Source organism: Euleptes europaea, chromosome 9 (genome assembly GCF_029931775.1).
Source record: "Euleptes europaea isolate rEulEur1 chromosome 9, rEulEur1.hap1, whole genome shotgun sequence".
Taxonomy (NCBI): Eukaryota; Metazoa; Chordata; class Lepidosauria; order Squamata; family Sphaerodactylidae; genus Euleptes; species Euleptes europaea.
In genome coordinates, this window is record NC_079320.1 from 47,802,562 (window position 1) to 47,822,263 (window position 19,702).

Below are 19,702 nucleotides of genomic sequence, written 5' to 3' on the forward strand. Positions count from 1 at the left end.
CAAATGAAGAATGAATATGGCTAGTTGCCTGAATGGTTTTAGACACATAACAGAAATATGAACATTGCTTGAGGTCTGTCATTGTGGTTGGAAGGAAATAATGAAAAATCCCTGTATAATTTTTTTAAGCAATTATTTGTAGCGCTACTAAAAGCCACTTATTATGGGAGAGTCCCATTGAAATAAATAGTTTGGGGGTTGCAACCTTTTTGGACTTTTTTAAAGCTAGTAGCACCTCTAAGTTTATAGTAATTAAAATAAAATAAATTGCAAAAATTTTGCCCACTCATTTAACTTTTTAAAACAATTGAAACAATGTGTTCCAGATTACATTTAAAGAATATCTAATTTAAATTTTTAAGTTTGACCATTTGTTCATAGTACTTTGAAAATGAAAGAAATGGAAATTAAAATTACCAGCAAGCTCTATATCAGGCTTTTTTGTGTGTCTTTTTTTCTCTGAATTCTACTCATTCATTGGCAGAACTTTTGCCCCATTTGCATTAATATAAGTAAGAAGAATTTTGGCCCTTCTTTCTATCACATCAATGAGTTTTTCAATCCCTTGGCGACCTCCTTGGCTCTCCCAAAATATTCTGTCAAGGAACAGCGACTGAAGAAGCTTCTCTCGCAAACGTTGACTTTTCAGCACTGAGACTGCAGATTCGGGGAACCTGAAAGTAAATATACATGTTAGTTCTAATGTCATATCATTTTTGATGCAAATGTCACCCAGCAGCTCTTTCTTTTTTCATATCTGCTAAATACTTTGTAGAAGAAGAATATTTTGTCCATAAGCAGGAATGGTAATTTGAGATCGGTTCCCAAAATATCTCAGATAAGGACTGAAAAACGGGACTGGGGAAAGCAAAGGGAGACAGAAAAGGCTAGCAGGACCAAGAAGGTATCCAAACTAAGCAATGGCAGAGCAAGGAACACCATTAGTGAAGGGGTTCAATCCAAGGCTTCTGAAAACAGACTGAGTTCATGGAAGCACAGACAGTCCCCCCCCTACACCCCCAGATGCTAAGATTCAGGGGACACTTTTGCACAGGGAGCAGCAGAAGATTGGAATAATGGCCTACTATTCTGCTCAGTTTACTGTACTCAGACAAGAAGAGTGTCAGTGGTATCATAGAATCATAGAGTTGGAAGGGGCCATACAGGCCATCTAGTCCAACCCCCTGCTCAATGCAGGACCAACCTAAAGCATCCCTGACAAGTGTTTGTCCAGCCTCTGCTTGAAGACTGCCAGTGAGGGGGAGCTCACCACCTCACTAGGCAGCCGATTCCACTGCTGAACTACTGTTACTGTAAAAATAAATGTCCTGTGGGTACCTTTCCGCTTGTAATTTATACCCATTATTGTGAATCCTATCCTCTGCTGCCAACAGGAACAGCTCCCTGACCTCCTCTAAGTGACAGCCTTTCAAATGCTTAAAGAGAGCAATCATGTCCCCCTTCAATATCCTCTTTTCCAGACTGAACATTCTCCAGGCTCCTGATCATCCTCTGCACCCGCTCCATTCTGTCCACATCCTTTTTGAAGTGGAGCTGTAGCCTTACCAATGCAGTGTACAGTGAGACTATGACATCTTGTGATCTGGACATCTTGATACACCCCAAAACCACATTAGCCCCAGTTGCCCACTGCTGCTCTGAGGAGTGGTGGGAATTTGGGGGGGGGGGGTGATGTCTGCTGCATTGCTATATTACTTCCAGGAAAAATCCAGAAGTGATGAAGGGTAACTGTAGGGTAGCTCATAGAATTTCCAGTGATTCCTAGAGCTACCATATGTCACTTCCAGGAAGTTATATAGAAACACAGCTGACATTGTGCCCCCCATGTCCCCACCCCCAACCCTCCTGTCAGTTGCAACCCTATGGGGAACTGACAGTAGGGGGCAGGAGATTGCCCACAGCCACCAGGTTAATTACGAGCCTAGGCTTATGCTTTTCCACCCATGCTCTTGAATGTCTGTGGTTTGAGTTTACCCATTGCTGATGATCTTGACAGCAAGCTTCATTACTTAAAATACATAGTTATAACTCTGCAAAAGACACTGGAGATCTAAAGTGAAGAACCAGGGGAAAGGCTACTGAAGCCTATATGTATTTGCAGATACATCACAGAACTTACTCTTTTATGCCATACAATATTTTGAAGTCTAGATTGTCTTCACTTCTGTCAAAGAAACCTTTGTTGTCTATAAAGACCAAATGCCGTGGGTCTTCCTTTCTCTGAATAATGTGAGTCAAAGCAATTCTATCCTGGTCATTGCAATGCAGATGCAGTCCTTTCTGTACACAGGAATCCTCTTTGTGAGGTTTGAACCCACAGCAGTTTTTGTCTAAGCGGTGATAGACCTGAAAGTGAAAGGGTGGGGTATAAATAAAATAAATAAACAGATAAGGTAGGTTACCTAAATAGAGCCCACAATGATACTGAAACTTGAAAGAGATAATCTAAAACAAAATTCCTGCTTTAAGATTAATCCAGAAGATGAATACTATCTCCCCTTCCTAGGTCTTAACAAGGATGTTGGATTTTTCATTCACTACAGGTCCCTCTTCACCACTGGCAGGAGATTTGCGGGGGGGGGGCTGAGGAGGGCGGGGTTTGGGGAGGGGAGGGACTTCAATGCCATGGAGTCCAATTGCCAAAGCAGCCATTTCTCCAGGGGAACTGATCTCTATTGACTGGAGATCAGTTGTAATAGCAGGAGATCTCCAGCTAGTACCTGGAGGTTGGCAACCCTACTATAGGTGCTAATATCTTTCACATCTCACTTCTTACATATTAATTTGCTTGGCTTTACCACTGTAATGTTTTAAAGGGATCTGCTTATCATGTTTCATCCTGCACTTTCCTAGATTACATTTTATGTTGATCCTACTTTGCCAAACTATCAATAGCTGTGACTGGTCCATCCATGCTGAGTGGACTAATTACGCTGTTGATTGGATGTCATGTTAAATTGGCCTGTCTTCAGTCCTTCAAAAAGGCATCTTGCATAAATTTTCTACATAGTTTTCAAATTGTAGGTTACATTATATATCCCACCAGGGGTAAAATTCCAATGTCAGTCCCATGTAGGGTAAGGAAGCTCAGTGTGGAGATCCTACGTGGGACTGACATTGGAATTTTACCCCTGGTGTAGAAAATTTATGCAAGATGCCTTTTTGAAGGACTGAAGAATTATTATTAATTAGTCAAGAATTTGAAACGGACGTATCCTCCATTGCTAGTGGCATCCATCATACTATATGATTATTATCTGCATAAGAAATTTTGTACTCAGCTTTGGGACAATTGAGAATATGAATATTTGTAAACAATTGTTGTAGGTCCTTTTGTATATATTGTCCTACATTGTATGTCATTGCATGTAGCTTGTTATAAAGTTTTGCACTTTGTTTAATAGTAACTTCGCTCCTGTACTAATTTCCAAATCTCTTGATATATGTACAGTGGTGTCTAATTTTCTCCCCCACTTCCTGGAGGTTGGCAACCCTAGCTACGTGGCACAGTTAGTGTAACTCTCTGTTATTTAAGTAAGGGATAATGGTGAGGAATCTAATCATGATGTAGCTGATTCAGTTTATCTATCCAGCCAGCAAGCCTTATCTTCTCACACTCATTTAGCTGCTTATTGGCTCTTACAGGTTGGTGGAAGGGAGTTTTCTTGGTGATGGAAAGCATCAGCTGAACACTGTCTGCTCTATGGGGAAAGGAGGTGGGGCTTGGTATTTCACCTCTCCGGACAGGATTATGTGCAGACAAGGAAAGGCTTGGGTTGACCATATTTGGCTGCACTGAATTTTGAGCCAGAGTGGGATTGGCCATTCTTCGGAAAGCCTGTAAAGGCTGCCCATTAGCAATGAGCTATACTATGGGACTGTGAGAGAGAGGTCAACAAGATCCTGAAGATCATTTAACCTACTTAACCTAAGTCGGCATTTCATGTCACCATTCTGAAATATGAGGGCAATATGCTATTCTTGTAAGTCTATGGCTATGATTAGGATCCATATAATTTGCACATGACTTTATATTATATACTGAGCATTACACACTCATGGAAGTAATGGAAATTATTAGACAGCACAGTCTATTTTAGTCTATAATTATCACAGTTATGGTCTATCAATGCAATGTAAATAAAGAGACCCACTGATTTCTTCTTTTTTTAAAAACAATAATAAAAGCAATACAATTGTCTCCATAATTCTAACAAAAATATACTAGGGTTAACTGTATAAGAATAAAAGGGGACAATGTATGAAAGACAAGTTGACTTTTAGAAACAGGTACCAAAATAGGAACAGTGAGTCAACTGACAGAATTTGCAGAGCAATAGAAATTTCCTTCAATGGTATGTGCCTTTGGAAGGAATGAAGGTTTTTGTTGTCATTATTTATTTACTGCTCTCTCTGGATCATAGTCATCTGTTTTCTCTGTCTGAGACTAGAACACTGGTGTGCTTTTAAAATAAAAGATGAGTTACTCATCATGTGCCAGTCATGTGTAGTTTGACTTTTTAAAGCCTCAAAAAAATGGGTCGGTCCTGGTAAAGCTATGAGAATTAAAACTGGCAGTTTAGACCATTCCCTAACCATTTTTTCCTATCCTACATCTGCTTGACAGCAGCCACAACCTTCCGGAACACCACCCAGTTCAAGAACAAAAGCCTCGTAGCCTATTGCTGGCATCTATGCCACCATGGTGATTAGGGTTGCCAACCCCCAGGTACTATCTGGAGAACTCCTGCTATTACAACTGATCTCCAGCCGATAGAGATCAGTTCACCTGGAGAAAATGGCCGCTTTGGCAATTAGACTCTATGACACTGAAGTCCCTTCCCTCCCAAAACCCCACCCTCCTCAGGCTCCTTTTAAAAACTCTCCAGGTATTTCCCATCCTAGAGCTGGCAACCCTAATGGTGACTTCATGTGAGTGCAGCAGAATTTGTCCAGTCTTACTGCAAAGTGAGTAAGAGGAGCCAGCGCTGAATGGCAACCACCTTAAAGGCAGTGTTCAACCTTTCCCTCTTTAGGGAGGTATTCCCTCTCCCCTGAAAGGAAATGTCAAGAGATAATGCTTCAAACTTCTGTCAGTGCCATCCTAAGCACAGTGACATCTCTGTAACTCCAGTGACATCAATTCGCTTAGAAGGGTGTAATGCTCCGATGGCTCCAGAGGCTTCCTTGCTTCCTGAATTGCTGACAATGCATTATTAATAGCGCATTCCTAAGCCGCGCCGGTGGCCAGGACAAAAGGCCTCAGGAGGCCGGTGAAGGGCTGTACCAGCACAAGGGCCCACAGCGCCGCTGTCCGGGTGGCATACTCTGGCGTTTGTGGCCCCAGTGCCAGCGTGCAGGCCCGGACACCAGACACCGACAAAGGCTGCAGCGGTGTTCCGGGAGGCATTCCTGGGGCGTCACGGCATCCTGGGAGGCATTCCTGAGGCGTCACGGCATCGGCCTGGGGGCGGGGCCGCCGTTACACCTCGGGAACACCCCCTTTTTTTCAGGCCGAGATACGCCACATCTTCCATGCAACTCTATGCGGGTTGCACGGATTTTTGGCACTGCAAGGAGGTTTCGGCCAAGCCAAACCCTCCTTTGGAGGCAGCGCCACTGCGTTGCCTCCAAACAGCGGCGCAGGCATTCCGCTCAGGAATGCACTGTAAGACTTTTGAGAATAAATATCGCCAGGCACCCTCTTTGTTTTGTGTAGCAAGTGTTTCCCATTGTTTGTATGTTTTTTTTCTTTTTTCTTGTAACCAGTCTTTATCTGTTCTGCCTCCCTCTAAACTGATGCCCCAATGGGCAAAAAGAAACTGATGGCAAAGACAGTGCTCCTGCTGCAAACTGCTGCCAAACTGCTGTAAAACAACTGCTGAAAATGGAGTAAGACACAACACTCTTTCTGTGCTATCAACGGAGAATCCTATTTAACCCTGCAGTGGAAACAATCTAGGCCTTTTACTTTCATTATATCAGGAGTCCTAATAGAGCAACTCTTGAGACAAACTTGATTTCATTTCTAATGTGAATTTTTCAACTCAGTGGAATTCTTCCCCTAATATGATACAAAATTTTGTAGTAATCAAACTGATTTCTCTCTCTCTCTTTCCCCCTCTCTCTCTCTCTCACTCTCACACACGTTTTGCTCACTCGGGAAACAGTTTTCCCCCATTTCTCTTCAGGAAACAGCATTAAATTTTCAGGGCTTCTTAATCAGATTTTGGGGTGTGGGATTCATTTTTCAGACAGTGAAACTGGTGTCATGCATGGAATATTTGAATTAATCCTTTGAAAATTGTTGACTTGAATTTAAATCTACAGATTAAAGATGTAGAATTTAAAGACTTCTGCTGGGTATAGAATTCTCAATCACATTCCCTTCCACATCTCTTACCGCATGCACTGGGGATATATAACCAGGCACGATTCACTCAATTTAAAAAAACTTAGCTAAGACAAATCTCATGTATTGGTCATCAGTCCCACCTGACCGTTGTTTTCCTACCTGTAACAGAAAATCCAGGAGAGCCATCTTGGACCATTCATGGTGATGGACATCTGAACATCCCCATTTTGCTTTGGACACTTTATGATTTTGCCAACACTTCTGTTTTAGTTGCTGTTTGTAGGCCCCCCAGTTTAGCTTCAAGGAAGAGTGTGTCTCATTGTCTGTTTGACCCAAGGAAGAATCCCAGAGAATCACAGGACGTGGTTGATTATCTAAAGTGTACAAAAAGAAAGAGACCAAGCAAATCCACTAGCATCCCTAAACCATGCATTTAGGACTTACAACACTTGGCCAATTTTTAGACATTGTCTAAAATCACTGTAGTTTAACAGCATAAGTTTATAAAAAGGCATTTTTAAGATGTGGCAGGAAGAATCTGAAACCAGCAAAGATTTTTCTTCCTTTGGTTAATGTGGTCATATGCCACATCTAAAGGAAGACATTATACTGAAGGAAGAACTCTGGACATATAATTGTCTCCAATGTCTGAGAAGAACATGCTTTTTTGCTACAAAAGCGATATTTTAAAAGGAAACATACTGCAAGAGAAAATTTATTACATGGATTAAAAAGGGTTTGGCAGATCATCACCATGTGTAAATTGCTGTAGTTCATTCAATTTCAGGAAAGGAACATTCATTTATGGGAGTGTAGTCATTGATTCATATATGTTTGATTAAGCAATGAATTCCAGAATCCAAAAAAGTAGATTTATATTCTCATCTTTATTACTTTAGTTGTTAATGTAAGACTTCCTAACTAGGGGATACCTTAGAAAAGAAAGGATGCATAGTTAGTGGCTGTTTTACAGTGCAATCCTAAAAAGAACACCATTCTAAGCCCATTGATTTGAATAGATTTAGAAGGGTCTAAGTCTGTTTAGGATTGCATTGAAAATCTCAAAAGGTGAAGTCATAATGAGACTGTGTGAGACATCTCAGGGAAAAGTTAATCAAAGCTGCATGAATGCTATGTTAGGGTTGCCAACCTCCAGGTAGTAGCTAGAGATCTCCTGCTATTACAACTGATCTCCAGCCAATACAGATCAGTTCACCTGGAGAAAATGGCCACTTTGGCAATTGGACTCTATGGCATTGAAGTCCCTCCCCTCCCCAAACCCCTCCTTCCTCAGGCTCCACACCAAAAGCCTCCCGCTGGTGGCGAAGAGGGACCTGGCAACCCTATGCTATGTGCAGTTCACACGCATGTAAACATATTTTAAGGCCTGTGTTTTAAAACTGGAACCTGCTAATTTCATTTTATTCTTCATCTGGAAACAGATTTGTCTACAGCCTTCTGTTCCCTGAACTGGGCTATATTACCTCAGATTGCAGAGGGTGGGTTGGGTTGGGAGTATCTCAAAAATACAAGCATCTAGAACAGTGGCGTGTCAGGGAGTAGGAGATGCTAGCATTTCTCTGAAATGTCTGGCTTTCCATATGGGGCAATTAATCTGTGTGTAGGAATCTTTATAGTAAGTAGGGTTGCCAGGGCCCTCTTCCCCACCAGTGGGAGGTTTTTAGGGCAGAGCGTGAAGAGGGTGGGGTTTGGGGAGGGGAGGGACTTCAATGCCATAGAGTCCAATGGCCAAAGCGGCTATTTTCTTCAGGTGAACTTATCTCTATCGGATGGAGTTAGAGATCTCCAGTAGTACCTGGAGGTTGGCAACCCTAATAGTAAGAGATCCTACCTGCTGTCTAAAGTGGTACAGTCCACATACGATTCACATACAGAACAAAATGAAGAAATTCAAAGGGAGATGTTTTTTCTTATTGCTGTATCTTCATGCATGATAAATGGCACCTGTTGAATATCAATATAGTGTCAACTCTAATAGCAGATTGCTTGGTAAATATCTAAATAAAAATATGTGACTTTTTTATTCCTAGCCTCAACAAATATATCCATTCTTCTTTGACAAAAGGAGGAACCTCGTGTAGTGATTCCTGATTTCTTTCCTCTCTGCTTCCTCCCATGGGTTTATATGAGAGAGTGCGAGAGAGAATTCTTGTTTTTAATAGATAGGAAAACATGTTATCTGGAAAGAACAAAATGGAACAAAGGTTAAATACAGGAAGTGTTTGTAATTCACAGGAAACAGACACAGCAAGAATGTATCAACCCAAATAGTGCTCTCTTCAATATGTTCCACTAAAATATATGAACTTCGCTTCTAAACAGCTAACAAGGTGAAAAGCATTAAAATATCACACTGTAGTCCTAAAGAGACCTGGACGAGTTCTGGAAAGTATTTGCTCTGACCTCTTGCCCTAACAGAAGTGTGAGGCTTCTCCCAGGTCAAAGCTCCATCCCCGGACTGTAAGGTTCTTGGCCAGGGTTGCGAACCTCCAGGTACTAGCTGGAGATCTCCTGCTATTACAATTGATCTCTAGCCCATAGAGATCAGTTCACCTGGAGAAAACCCTCCCCCCAAAAAAACCCACTCCAGTTAAAGGAACTGTTTACTAAAATTAACAGTAAAGCATGTTACACACAACTGACCACCACAACCTCAGATTTCATAGCCAATCTGATCAGCAGAAACACCCCCCCAACTTTATAAATATACACAAGGCAAACAACTGACCCATCAAGCTTAGTATTGTCTTTTCATAACTGGCAGATACTTTGCAAGATATCAGTCAGAGAAAGGTCTTCCTGAACATTCTACCTATGTTTCTTTAACTGGAGATACCAGGAAATTAATTTAGGAACTTCTTCCTACAAAGCATGGACTCTAGATGGATCATTCAGAATGTCAAACAGTGTAATCAACTAGACTTTTGGAGCAATCCTAAACTGGTCTAATTAGTAGTAAGCCTCATGTTATTGAAGGGGTCTTAATCCTAAGAAAGCACCCTTAGGATGGTAGCATGGATGAAATCCTTTCACTTTCTGTTATGTATGCATGTGTGTGTGTGATTGAATCAAGGGAATGAAGGTCCTTGTAATTGCATCAGGGGAAACCCTGGGCAGCTTGGAGTTCCCCAAGGCTCCTGAACTGTATGTTCCCATTGGCTACTGGGATTCCCCCCCCCCACAATCACGGTTGTGGGGGGAGTGGCTGCAGGCGGCCAAGTGGGCATATAAGCAGGGGTCGGGTCACTGTAATTCAGTTCTGTTCCTGTTCACCTAATAAAGCGGTTGCTGTTGGAACTCCGTCTCTGACCTCGTGTGTTCCCCCACACGGACTTAACACTTTCCTTCCCCAACAGAATAGTTTCACAGCTCTCAGTCAACCCAAATACAATATCTCCCTGTCCTCTTCTCAGCAAGCACTCTGCAACCAGCTGCATAGCAGCTTTAGAGCAAAAAAGAAGAGACAGCTCAGTTAACTGCTCCTCTTTTAATGCACTGGGCATGGGAAGAAGAGAAAGAACTACTATTGCAGCCATGCAAGTGCTTGTTCTGCATGGAAACATGTTTGCTAATCCATCCAATCAATGCCCCGTCTCATTCAGTTCAGTTCTGCAATACTTCTGAATCACATGGGGGTCTGGCCCTGGCATTTGTCCTGAGGTTACTGAACATCTTCTATTTCAGATCATCTCTGTAGCATCTGAGGAACTATGAAGCCAAGGTATATTTTAAAAAGGACTTATTCTAAAAAATAAAAAAGGATAGACGATAATGCAGAGCCAGCAAATAAATGCCCATCTGTCTTACAGCTACTAGTTTTAGAGATGAACATAGCATCAGTGAAATCCTAACAATTTTTTTTTCTTACATGATTCCCATCTCCATAGCAACCTAGTACCTTGCCTAGACTTATGTATCCTCCAGATGTCTAATATTAGAATCGCAAGTTTTCTATATTAGGATGCATAAGCAGAGCTAGATAGCGGGGGGAAATGACTTGAGAACTCGTAACTGATTTTTTATAAGTACCATAATGGTGCCTTTCCCCTAGTCAACCTTCCTTTGTACACCTTCAATCATCAGATTAAAATATACTACTTATTAAAACTAGATTTTATAATTTCCAAATAGTTCAGAACACCTACATGTGCATGTGTATGGATGGTATCAAGCAATGCATCAGCTAGGAAAATGTGGGGGCAGACTAAGGAAGGTAAAAGACAGAAATGTCTTGGTTCATTACCACACTGCCAGAAAGAAACAACTGTGATTTCAGAGAGATCTATCAGAGGACTATACTAAATTCTATTCTTATTTAAACCAAAGGCCCATCTAGCCCAGACTGTGCAGCCATCACTGACCAGAGATACCCTTAGGAATCTCACAAATAGGATTGCCAAGTGCCAGGTGGTGGTGGACAAACCCCTGCCAATCCACCTGGCTGTCCGCCAACCAGCTGAGGGTCAGCGGGCAACGTGCCCGCGCACCTGCCCGCAGCACCACATCACTTCCGGTTTACACCAGGAAGCGCCACATCGCAAACTCATACTGGGAGCTTGAGCGGTAAACGGCCCCTTGCGATGCGTTTTACACCTGGAAGTGCCGTATCGCAAGGGCCCTTTTATCACTCAAACTCCCAGTATGAGTTTGCGATGTAAACCTCCACCCCAAAAACCTCCCACCGGAGAAGACGGGGAACCTGGTAAACCTACTCACAAAAGGGTATGATATATAGTTTGTTTCTCATTCTTGCACGACAAACTCTAGAATCTGAAAAAGCATAAGAGCCCTATTCACCTTTGAGAACTTTATGAGAAATTCAAGATGAGATATTGCTGCCCAAGAACACACACTGAATGTATACTGACTAGGGTTACCAGCTCCAGGGTAGGAAATACCTAGTGATTTTGGGGGTGGAGCCTGAAGAAGGTGGGGTTTGGGGAGGGGGGTGACTTCAATGGGGTATAATGTCATAGGGTCCACTTTCAAAATCAGCCATTTTCTCCAGGTGAACTGATCTCAGTTCCCTGGAGAGCCATTGTAATCCCAGGAGATCTCCAGCTACCACCTGGAGGTCTAATACTGACAATCATTCTATCCCATGTTTTGCTATACATTGGCACATATTTGTTAAAATCCTCTTTGTCACTTGTAAGATGATACAGACAGTTAAGCTGCCCACAAAGTAAGATAGCTTGCCCAGTGTATTTATGACCTCACTATGTCTATGTTAGAGACAGGTCATGAATTAAGATCTCCTTATCAAACTTTCTGTTTACTGCAGAATTTAATGTCATTTGAAAGAAACCTGCCAGCCACATGGATGTATCATTCTGGAGCTCCCTACATATTGTGAGATTTAGCTAGCTCTTGACTAGTCACAATTCATACCTGGTGGGTCACAGGTTTAACTGGCAGTCTTAAACCCCTCAAGATAACACAATTGCTCTTCTCTATCTCTGCCCCATCTTATTTTAAAAGCATTACACAATCTGGAGGGAATCTTGGACAAGAAAAACAAACATTCATGTTCTATTTGTGTATGAATGCAAATATTAAGATGTGTAGGAGCCCCATGGTGCAGAGTGGTAAGCTGCAGTACTGCAGTCCAAGCTCTGCTCACGACCTGAGTTCCATCCCAACGGAAGTTGGTTTCAGGGAGCCAGCTCAAGGTTGACTCAGCCTTCCATCCTTCCGAGGTCGGTAAAATGAGTACCCAGCTTGCTGGGGGTAAAGGGAAGATGACTGGGGAAGGCACTGGCAACCCACCCCGTAAACAAAGTCTTCCTCGTAAATGTTGGGATGTGATGTCACCCCATGGGTCAGGAATGACCTGGTGCTTGCACAGGGGACCTTTACCTTTTTAGGAGGGCATACATAATCAAGAGATAGGATCAGTAGATTTTAACCACCTTCTAAACAAACCCACAGCTCTCCAATAGGTTTTTTATTGTCCACAATATTACTTTGCCCTCCAGTCACTTTGTCAAATAGTAGTACAGGTGTTGTCTCCACCTTTTTGAGCTTGCAGGCATCTTTGCAGTTCTGACACAAGGTGGTGGGTACAAGTATGAAATGGCTGCCACAGGAGGTGGGGCCAACTGCCAAATGGTTGCCACAAGAGACAGAGCCAATCACAAAATGTCAGGGAGCAAAGTCATGCATCGTCCTAATAGCAACTCTTCCACATTTAAGGCAGAACCTCTGTTTAACAAGGATGCCTTTTAAAATGAACATGTGTTGTGGTGGCAGCTGCTGCTGAAGCAAATTGTAAACAAGCTGCACAGCCCAGCAGATCTTTAATGGCCAAACAGAATTCCTGCTGGGCAACAGCCCCACCTGGCCCCCACCACTTTCTGAAAACCCTTGGCAGGTGCTAGGAAGGGAGTTGGTGGGTGCCATGGCAGGCGTGGGCACCACAGTGGGTGCCCCAGTAATGGAATATGAGATCAAGCTGCAAACAAAACTGATAGAGCTGATAAAGGGTATGCAATAAATCCGAATGCACCAGCAATAATGCATTTTCTCATTGCCCACTGACCAGCGGTCATCATTCTGATGAGATACAATTTTAAAATATGCTGTAAAGAGCATAGTCAATGTCTCACTCATTTAATTTCTTTCTTTTTTTAAGGCATTATTTTCACTTCACTTATCAGTCTGTAGAGATCGCAAGAGTAACATGGTAAATGGAATCAACAGTGCTTCCTCTTTTATCTGTGCCAAGTTCCCAGCCTCTGTTGGTATAAGACTGATCATAGAATGAACAAACACAATGCGGTTCAGAATCAAAAGCTCTACCCTTTCAGAGCAAAAGCAGCTCTGCATTTGAGCTGGACCTTTAGCTAGTGTTATAAATTGAAATTGCGTCTATGGAACTGTTCTGACAGCACAAGGACTTCAGCGCTACTTCTCACTGCACTGTGGGGCTCTTGGCTGGAGAAAGACAATGGGCTATTTTCATATGCTTGTTTGAAAAGGTGGTACAATAGCACTCACCCCACAGTCTTCTCATAGGTTTTGCATGTTTTTATAGTCTGGTTTCAAAATCTCCACAACCTCCTTGCTTAGCAATGAGTGTGAGGCAAAAGAACTGTACACCACAGAGAACAAAGCTTCATCATACCACTTTTGGCTCTCTTATAAAACTATTGCCCATCTCCACCCCTTGTTTTCAGCTCACTTATCTTTCTGAACTCTTAACTCATGGTTTATTCATGTCACTTTGCAACCATGATTTGTGACACTATCTGAAAAATATGTCTCTGTATCACTTCAGTGGTTGCTTGATTTGTTGGTAAGGAGGAACCCTCCTTACAAAGAGCATACATGGTCTGTTTTCCCATTCGTTTTGTTTTCTCTATTTTTTAATTCAGCTTTTCACTATGGCCTGTCAAGGCAGTGTTTTCACACACGTACGTATTGACATACTCTACAGTTCTTTCTTCTTTCCACTGATTATTCAGTTCCCCATGATTAGAAATCCCATTCATTAGTGTTGCTAACCTCCCGGCAGGGCCTGACATCCTCCCAGAATTACAACTGATCTCAGGACTACAGAGATCAGTTCCCCCGGAGAAAACTATTGCTTTGGAGGGTGGACGGTATGGCATTGTACTCTGCTGAGGTCCTTCCCCTCCCCAAACACCAACCGTCCCAGGATCCATCCCCAAATTTCCAGGAATATTCCAACCCACAGTTGGCAACCCTATAGGGCTGAATTGCCGGAGGTTTGCCCGCCACCACTGGGCACCTGGTAACCCTACAACCCTATCATCTATATGAGCAGTGATGAGTAGCATTTGCTTAAAAACAAACTTCTGCTTACACCTAACAAGGCTAGGATCAAAAGAGCACACAACTTGTTCTGTACATCCAAGGGGACTCTGGGTTTAAGTAGCTCTTTGAATCCTAGTCCTAACATTACTAAGTAAACACTATATAGACATCTAAATTCCTCACTACTTTTCCTTGCCCCACAACCTAGCCTCAGAAAACACAGATCTATGCACTTGTACAAGTTTATCTTCCTTTTTGCATCCTGCTCTGTTCGTTTTTTTTAACCTCTTTGGATCAAGAGCCTTCATTCAGCTACCATCACATGTCAGCTCCCTGACAAAAGCAGCATGTTTGCCACTGACATTACAAATTAAGCTTTGTTTGCTTTGCCAGCCAGAACTACAGGAGGCTTTGGTCTCTTGCTGCCCCCATGCCTGCCTGAATTTTGAACTGTCAAACGAAGTTTTAAGGCAAGTCTAGCTAGGATCAGTTTCCACTCTGATAATGCAGATGGGTCAAAGGACAATATGAATTTGGGCAACAACAGAGAGCAGCCTATTATCCTGTTACTGGGAAGAAGAGAACAACCTACAGTTGTTTCATATCAGGATCCTAAGTACATCTCTGGAAAAGGGGCTTCCACAAAATGAATGGCAGCTTTCAAATGCTTATTTTGTGGAGTGTTGGCAAGAAATTTGTCTTTTTATACCACATCAGGAGTCAGAATGATAAAATGGAAGCATCCTGTGGAGGTGTTAACATCATAGTCATATGGTTGAAACTGATATGTTTAAAAGGACATGGTAAAAAAGGACAATGCAGGTAGTGAGAAGGATTGGGGAACTCCAAAGTCCAGCTTTCGTGTCTTTCTTCTAATTAAAGCAGCTCAAACATTCTTGCAGCTATATTTTTTTAAAAAAAGATTTATACACTGTCATAAAATGCACATAACTGCTTTTCTGGCAATCGATTCTTTTTTTTTCTTTTTTCTTTTTTCTTTTTTTGCTGTCAAGTTACAGCTGACTTATGATGACCCAGTAGGGTTTTCAAAGCAAAAGATTTTTGGAGTTGGTGTGCAATTGCCTGCGTCTCCTCATTACAACCCTGGTATTTCTTGGAGGTTTCTCATCCAAATACTAGCCAAGGCTGAGCCTGCTTGGCTTCTGAAATCTGACGAGATCAGGCTAGCCTGGGGCTAGCCAGATCAGGGCTCCATTCTACCTCACCATAAAGGTGTTTGTATTAAATGTGTCAATGGACAAATCAGAAATAAAGAGGAGTACAATATGTTGAGAAGTGCTCCTGCACAAGCCATACTGAAGACGGAGATAACAAAAGCTCCCATTCACTGGGGCTTTCCCAGGGCATATTATGCCCAAAGTCACTACGATCATTAGGGGCTTAAACTGGACATTTCAGATTCAGAATATTTCCAGAAAAAGCTGTGGCTGTTCCACATTCTGATCTCATCCGTAGCTAAGAAACATCCCAGCAAAAAATAACAAAAATGAAAAACTGGCTTTCCTTCCCCCCCACCCTTCTCATCGCCTAGCAACAGTCCCTTGCCTTGGGAACATCACCAATTTACACAGAGATTGAGGAAGGCTGAATTTCTCCTTCTTTCTTCCTGACACTCTGAAAGGAGAATGCAAACCGAAAGCAAATGTTTCTAAGGTTAGGCTTAGAGCAGTTTACCAGGAAGCCCGCATTCTGCAATGTATGCGAACCCGCCACCCAGGATCCCTGAAACTAAACTGCTGGGTTCCTTCTGACTGCAGCAACAACAGCTGTCCCTAAAATTATGTATGCATAATGTGTGTCTTCCATTTTCTGGTAGTCTGAATACTCTCAGAAGCAAGGAAAGAAGCCCATTGCTACTCTTACAGATCTACAGACGCTATCATATGTACTGCCCGCAGGGAGGCTTAAAGCTGATAAAGCAGAGACTGCATTATATCTGCATTCTGCTGAGACTGCATTTTTTTTGCTTTGTCTTTAATAAAAATATACCCTGATAGTAGATTTTGTACAATGTAATAGAAAAGAGCAAGAGTCCAGTAACACCTTAAAGACACAAAATTTCTGGTAGGTATGAACTTTCGTGATCCACTAGAAAGCAATCACCAGGAAAAACAGTGAACTGTTTTTAACAGCGATTCATTAAAATGCAGTGCAGTTTTTTCAAGCTATTTGTGACTAATGCTTCTGCTGAAACCACAGTTTAACGTGAGAGCGATGTTTTAGATGCCCATATCAAACGGCATTTATTTCGGTCTAATTTTACATTTTGTGTTGGGATTTACATAATGTGCAGAATATAAGCAAGTTGTGAGATGAGCGTATATCAGACATTTTGTAGTCACGATGAAAAATAAGGGTGAAAAGCAAGATAATATAGTTACACTTATTTTTTAGCACTGGAAGGATAATTTTTAAAACTCTTATTGCTGGTAGTAGGAATACAGACTAAATACAAATGGCACTCTTCTAAACTGACCAAAGCAATAAAATAAGTCCATTACTATGTATTTATAACTTTTATAAAATCTAGCAGCATGGAAAGGGAGCAAAATGTTAACTGTATTACATGCCCATCAAATCACCTTGAAGGTTTACTAGACTTAAGCCCATGATTCAAACCGTCAGGTTTTACTGTTTCCGAATCTTCATTTACTTTATTAATGTATCCTCTACGGTACTGAAGCTCTACTGAAATGATGGAATATGTGTAGCTGTAACATGTGGTGGCCCACATCCTTGACTGCCATCTCCGGCCCACCAAAAAAATACCCCCAAAGACCCACCTGAGCAAAACCTTGATGAGACGAAGCAAGTCTAGGCTGATGTCAATTTTTAGATTCTGTCACACAATCAATTTCTCTCTCTCATAACTGTACAATGTCTTATTATTTAGAAATAAAATCCAAACGAATCCTCCATACTCTTTACTTTGTACAATTTAGCTTATAATCAATTAGCTTATGGTTGTTTCCTACCCTAACAATGCATGAGGGTACCTGGAAAGTCAATAAATTATGAGGAAACTGTGTCCTTCAGGAAAGGACAAATTTCACTGGAAACCAAATCATTAGCAATCATTTATTTAAAGATTTTTTTACTCTTTATTCTGCTCTATAGAGTCTTTACACCACATTCATTGCTGGTTGTTACTAAGGCAGAAAGTGCTCTAGTCTAGTTGCTGTGCATTTTGTGAATCAATTACCTTGGAAAAACTCTGATTTTCTGCCTACTGCAGGCAAGGTCCGATTCAGCCCCAGGATCCTATCCAGATGGAAAGCAAACACTTCACTCATGTCAAGAGGTCCTTTAAGAAGGCCACAGAACCTCTGACTGCAAGAAGCACCTTTGGTCAATCCATTCACAGCAGAGATCCTCCCAAATATCAGAACTGTTCCATGTTGAGATGGTGCCTCTTGAACAGTTCCTATCTTGGAATCTGCCAGAAGACGCATATGTAAGATGTCCTCTTTGCTCAGCCAAGATGGTGGTCTCTCGCTGTACATCCTGATATTGCTCTCCTGAGAATTAGGCTGCACATTTTCACCTCTTAGAATTTTCACAGATTGCCAATATCTCTTACCCTTTGGAGGTATTTCTTTCTCTTTGTCCTTTTCCTGGCGTTGCCTTGCTTTGTTTTGGACTACAGCTCTCTTCAGCCCTATGGAGTTGCTAGTCCCATGAGGTGACTTGTGCATGAAATGCTTCTCCTGGACAGTGAAGATTGTTGGATTGTTATTTCCATAGGGCAAAGGTACAGTATGTTTCTTCCTTTGCTTGGACTTCACAGTGCCTCGGATGTTGGCAGGTTTGCTGCGCTTGGACGGCAGAGTAATGTAGACCACATTGGGCACTGCTGAGGTATCATTTGTCTCCATCAGGGGTCTTTGCAAATCAGAAAGTGACAGGGTGCCATCCAGTGGGATCTCAAGGAAAGGGGTCTGGGCTGCATCTTGGAGATTCTTGGAATTAGCTTTCGGTGATCCAGCTCTATGCTGTGGTAGAACATGACCTACTTGGCTGACGAGGAACCCCAAGTAAATCACAAAAGCAGTGCCCAATAGCAAATTCCTTCTCGTCCTTGGGCACCTGCCATTCCAGAGTCGCAGCAACCGTGGTGTACACAGAGAGCAAACAAACCAGTTTATAATTTGGCATGTGTAATCCAGGAAGTTCATTTCTCCAGTGCATCAACATGATGAAAGTAGTTTAAAGACTTTGGTAGCTGCAAGCTAGAAGGATGATGCATGCTTTCTAAAATACCAGATTTCTCCTCCTCCTTTTCCATCTGTGTGTGTGGGGAGGGGAATGCCCTAAGGAAGATAATGATGAATCCTAATGAATCTGACAGGCTACCCCAACAAGCTGTTAAAATCCTATCAGCCACCACAGAGGGTGTGATTTTGTTTCAGAGAATGAATGGAGTCGGCTGTGTAAACAAAGTTAACTGAGTCACAGTCTGAAAAGTCTGGGAGTCCCTCCTGGGCTGGCGCACTGTTACAAGGGAGAGAATTATAAATAACATTTTTTAGTCATTATCCACATAACTATTTCTAACAATCTAAACATCTGCATTTAAAAGGTATGAATGCCCAAAGTAAAGAAGATCCAGGTATTTCATGCTATCTACATCAAATTAATAGGAAGCAATAAAAAAATCCTAAGTATAGCTAGAAATGAAATTATGTTCCAGAATAACTAAGCATATAAAAACAGCCATGAGTAGAAGACATATTTTGAAATTTAGTGAAGACATATTTTCCTCTTTCTAGACTAATTACAGGGGATGCGTGCAGTAAAGCCATGTAGTTTATTGCCTCCTGTTATTATAAGAAAATATTACATTAACTAACAAGTCAGAAATCTGCTAAGCCAAGCAAGCATGTTTACATTGTTAAATAAGTACATTAGGCATAGATTGAGCCATGATTTATATGTTTGCTGCTAAATGCAGAAGCTAACTGACATTGCATAGCCAAAATATTTTTTTCAGTTGCTGCCTTTTTGAACAAAAATAGAACATTACACATAAACAAACATCATCATCATACTTTTTACAGCAGAAGAGGCGTCTCTCTCTCTGTGTTCAGAATCTTACCTACACAGCTTCTCCCAGATCTTTCTCCCAGTTCTTGTTCTCATAAATCTTTAATATTAATGTAAAACAGTTTTTCAAAGTTCTGAAACAAATAATACCATCCACGCTTTAGAAATTTCGTTACGGACTTTATACTCCTTCTACACATTTTCACTGGTTAAGACAGTTGTTTCCTAATTGCAGCTATACATTTACAGGAATATTTGATTATGATTAATATTAATTAAGGAAACACCGCTCTTTTACATTCTGCAGTGAAAAAGCCGAGTATGCTGTCTTGTTTCCAAAACCAGCACAGCCCTATCCTATCTGTTTCTGACTCCTGAGGGCCCCCTAGTGTATGACAACCCAAAAAGTTTAATAACGTGTCATTCCTTTCTGAACAGAAATTTCTGGGCATTTGTAAGAGT

The 19,702-nt window shown here is 41.7% G+C and overlaps 1 protein-coding gene across 2 annotated transcripts; it reads right to left on the reverse strand.

Moving 5' to 3' along the window:
• Positions 1-454: 454 nt before the first annotated feature.
• GASK1B (golgi associated kinase 1B) lies at positions 455-19,342 on the reverse strand. 2 transcript variants are annotated; one of them, XM_056855530.1, is made up of 5 exons: positions 19,293-19,342; positions 17,400-18,688; positions 6,536-6,750; positions 2,141-2,367; positions 455-674 (listed from the first exon to the last, which is right to left on the reverse strand). In XM_056855530.1, exons 2-5 carry the CDS (start codon positions 18,370-18,372, stop codon positions 467-469), a joined length of 1,623 nt encoding a protein of 540 aa, XP_056711508.1. In that variant the 5' UTR covers positions 18,373-18,688; positions 19,293-19,342; the 3' UTR covers positions 455-466. The 2 variants fall into 2 exon arrangements, with proteins under 2 accessions (XP_056711508.1, XP_056711507.1); XM_056855529.1 differs by having other exon boundaries at positions 17,400-18,507; positions 19,293-19,329.
• Positions 19,343-19,702: the final 360 nt, after the last annotated feature.

Bases quoted from the DNA above. Each gene is read 5' to 3' on its own strand.
- GASK1B (XM_056855530.1), bottom strand. From the start codon at position 18,372: ATGAACTTCCTGGATTACACATGCCAAATTATAAACTGGTTTGTTTGC. The intron at 6,751-17,399 runs GTAATTGATTCA...TGTACACTTTAG, and splicing joins AAAATCAGAGTTTTTCCAAG to ATAATCAACCACGTCCTGTG. The intron at 675-2,140 runs GTAAGTTCTGTG...ATTTACTTTCAG, and splicing joins ATATTGTATGGCATAAAAGA to GTTCCCCGAATCTGCAGTCT.